Here is a 3,218-nt window from a genome sequence, read left to right as displayed (position 1 = left end):
GGCCATCCCCGTGCTCTCTCCCCAGGATGGCACGGTGTTCGACGGCCGCCCCATAGAGTCCCTGTCCCTGATCGACGCGGTGATGCCTGACGTGGTGCAGACGCGGCAGCAGGCCTTCCGGGAGAAGCTCGCTCAGCAGCAGGCCAGTGCGGCGGCCGCGGCGGTGGCGGCCACGACAGCTGCGGCGGCCCCGACAGCCGTTGCTCAGCAACATCCACCAAAGAACGGAGAGGCCACGGTGAACGGGGAGGAGAACGGAGCCCACGCGATAAGTACGTGCGGGGCTCTGGGGGTGGGCAGACTTGTGGCGGTTTCTCTGCTCTGTCTGTGTGAGTCGGCTAGACTCTTGGCGATCTGCCCGCCGTACGTTCTTAGGCGTGCTGTCCGCGTGCTGTTTGCCCGCGAGAGCTTCACACCGTTTTCGGGAGGTCCTTGGATGCGACGGTCTGGACGCACATAGCCCTGATTTTCGGGCACCGGGCTCCTCTGAGAGCTGCTTTCGTACAGCGGCGAGAGGCACTGTGTGACTAAAGAGGGTTTCATTTGTGGAGGCCACGGGTCCTGTCATTCAGCCTCCCGTGCCGAGCGGCTTCGGCCGAGATCCGCTGGAACAGTTCAGCTCACAGATCGGCCCGAGGTCCTACCCAGAGAACCTGACTCCGCTCTGATCTGCGGCTTACGGTCTCAAAGACTGCTTCGGGGTCTAAGTTCCAAGTGTGTTTTTGTGTGTGTGTTTCTTAATCTTCCGTCAAGGAAAGCGATTTGGAATTGGTGAGCTTGAAGAAACCCGTACGTCTGCCAAGACAGAAGTTTTCCCAACTTGTAAAGTGCACGGATTTCTTTTATTTATTTTCATTTTTTTATGTTTATTTATTTATTTATTGATTTATTTTCACATTTTATTTATTTTTGGGGGAGAGACAGAGCAAAGTGGGGGAGGGGCAGAGAGAGAGGGAGACGCAGAATCCGAAGCAGGCTCCGGGCTCCGAGCTGTCAGCACAGAGCCTGACGCGGGGCTTGAACTCAGGAGCTTTGAGATCGCGACCTGAGCCGAAGTGAGATGCTTAACTGATCGACCCCCCGGGCGCCACAGAATTCCTTTTAAATCTTAAGAAACGTAATGGAGCATGGCTGCGTGCAGACATGCACGCTTCTTAAAGCACGCTGGCCACACACACGCAGAGCCTTCGATCCAGGGGTGCCTCTGGGTTGACTTGCTCGTTCCGGGGAGCATCCCTGACAGCTCGCAGCCACCTCCTCCCTGCCACGTTGTCCTCCGCCTTCTGCGTTCCCTCTATTCCCTGAGGCCTGCTGCCACCTGCAGTTTGTGTCATCGTGCTGCAGCGCAGGTTGAAACCAGACCGTGGTGTCTGAGGTGGTATTTTATGCTGACCTTCAAGAATCTTTCCTCTCCTGCCGCTCGGGAGGAAAACAGCCGCCCCCCGGGATGGTTTCCAGGTGGCATTTAGCACGGCCGGTGTCCACGGTCACCAGGCTTCCTTGGGCATTCAGAACCCGGATCCCGTGGTTCATCCGGGGCAGGCCTGTCCGCTTAGAAAGCATGGCGGTTCTGCTCCGCTCGAGAACTCCGACACGAAGGTGACTTCAGGACGCTAACGGCACCGGGCCCCCACGAATACGAGGGTGTCTGCAGGCAGGGGTGCGGGGTGGCGGGCATTCCGCAACAATGGTGGCGTCTCCCGGTAGGAGCTTCACAGACAAAGACGTGATACTCAGGAGCGCCTGCGTGGCTCAGTCGGTTAAGCGTCCAACTTTGTCTCAGGTCACGAGCTCCCGGTTCATGGGTTCAAGCCCTGCACTGGGCTACGTGCTGATCGTGCGGAGCCTGCTTAGAGTTCTCACTCTTTCCTTTGTCTCTGCCCCCTTGCCCCCAACTTGTGCTTGCTTTCTCCCTCAAAATAAATAAACTTAAAAAAAAAAAAAAAAAAAGGTGATACCTCCAAAAGGTGCTCGCAGATAACACGTGTCACCCATCTGGAAAAGAGCAACCTTCAGGCTCTAGCTGGCTGTCGTCATTGTTCCCCGGTGTCGTGGTGGTGGTTAGACATTAGCCTGGCCCTAATTAGGAAGAAGAAATAAATTTGTATTTCTCTATCAAACTTGGAGAGCGTTGAGCTAAGAAAACGCAACACATTTACTACATGACACAAAAGCAGGATTCAGTTACCGTCGTCAGAGGTAATAGAACTAAGTACACGAAAAGAAGGTGTTTTCTAAGACTCAAGTGCCCCCAAGAATGCGCTGCTTTTATACTGGTCACCACATGTCTTTTCCTATTTCTTGTGACAGATAATCATTCGAAACCAATGGAAATAGACGGGGACGTTGAGATTCCACCCAACAAAGCCACAGTCCTTCGGGGCCACGAGTCCGAGGTGTTCATTTGTGCCTGGAACCCTGTCAGCGATCTCCTAGCTTCAGGGTAAGGATGCCAGGTGGTGGGTGCTGCAGGGCCCGTGGGGTCCGACATGCTTTCCGGAACTGTGCCTCATGGAGTAAGTGCTCCCCTCTTTTGTGTGCGGAGCAAGGCCTGGGGCTCTCTGTGCCGCTCTCTTCCCCGGGTTGCGAGGGAGTCCTCGTTCCACGCTGTGTTCTCAGTGGCGTGGAGAGCAGCGCAAAGACACGTTAAATTACTAAGAGCAGCAAAAGTGGCGAGGAGGAAAACACGGCCAGTGAGCGTGATTAAGAAGACACAGGCCGTGGGCCAGAGATAGCGGACGTAGGCCGCCCGGAAGTCTGACGGGCTTTGTTTCCACTGGACCCGGACGCTGAGTGCAGGTGCGTGTTCATTCTGCAGATCCGGAGACTCAACGGCAAGGATATGGAACCTTAACGAAAACAGCAACGGGGGCTCCACGCAGCTCGTGTTGAGGCACTGTATACGAGAAGGGGGCCACGACGTCCCCAGTAATAAAGACGTGACCTCCCTGGACTGGAACGTAAGCCCCTGCCGCCACCCAGACGCTTAAGCCCCCGGAGACCCTCCAGCACCGCGGGGGCGCCCCTGCAAACACGGGGGAGCGGGCGGTCCCGTTGGCGAGCACCCCTAGCCCGGGGGGCGGTGGTACGGGTGCTCTCTGTTCCTGAGAGCTTCTCACAAGGCCGTGTCGGGCAGACCCCTGGCTGGGGGTTCAGAGGCTCGTCTTCCCATCATTAAGCAAGATGAGCCCGGTGGTTTTCCTGGGGGGGGGGGGGGG

General features: G+C 56.6%; 1 protein-coding gene across 1 annotated transcript in view; it reads left to right on the top strand.

The window, feature by feature from the left end:
• Nucleotides 1-6: 6 nt before the first annotated feature.
• LOC121026218 (F-box-like/WD repeat-containing protein TBL1X) overlaps nt 7-3,218 on the top strand; it is a 3,917-nt gene continuing 705 nt past the window's right edge. The window contains exons 1-3 of the mRNA XM_040469087.1: nt 7-272; nt 2,311-2,443; nt 2,819-2,960. Of these exons, the coding sequence (XP_040325021.1) occupies nt 83-272; nt 2,311-2,443; nt 2,819-2,960 (465 nt within the window). The 5' untranslated portion in view covers nt 7-82. The remainder of the gene's footprint in view (nt 273-2,310; nt 2,444-2,818; nt 2,961-3,218) is intronic.

This window comes from Herpailurus yagouaroundi, unplaced genomic scaffold (assembly GCF_014898765.1).
Source record: "Herpailurus yagouaroundi ecotype Mexico unplaced genomic scaffold, PumYag 67827, whole genome shotgun sequence".
NCBI lineage: Eukaryota > Metazoa > Chordata > Mammalia > Carnivora > Felidae > Herpailurus > Herpailurus yagouaroundi.
This window is presented reverse-complemented; position numbering and strand designations above follow the sequence as displayed.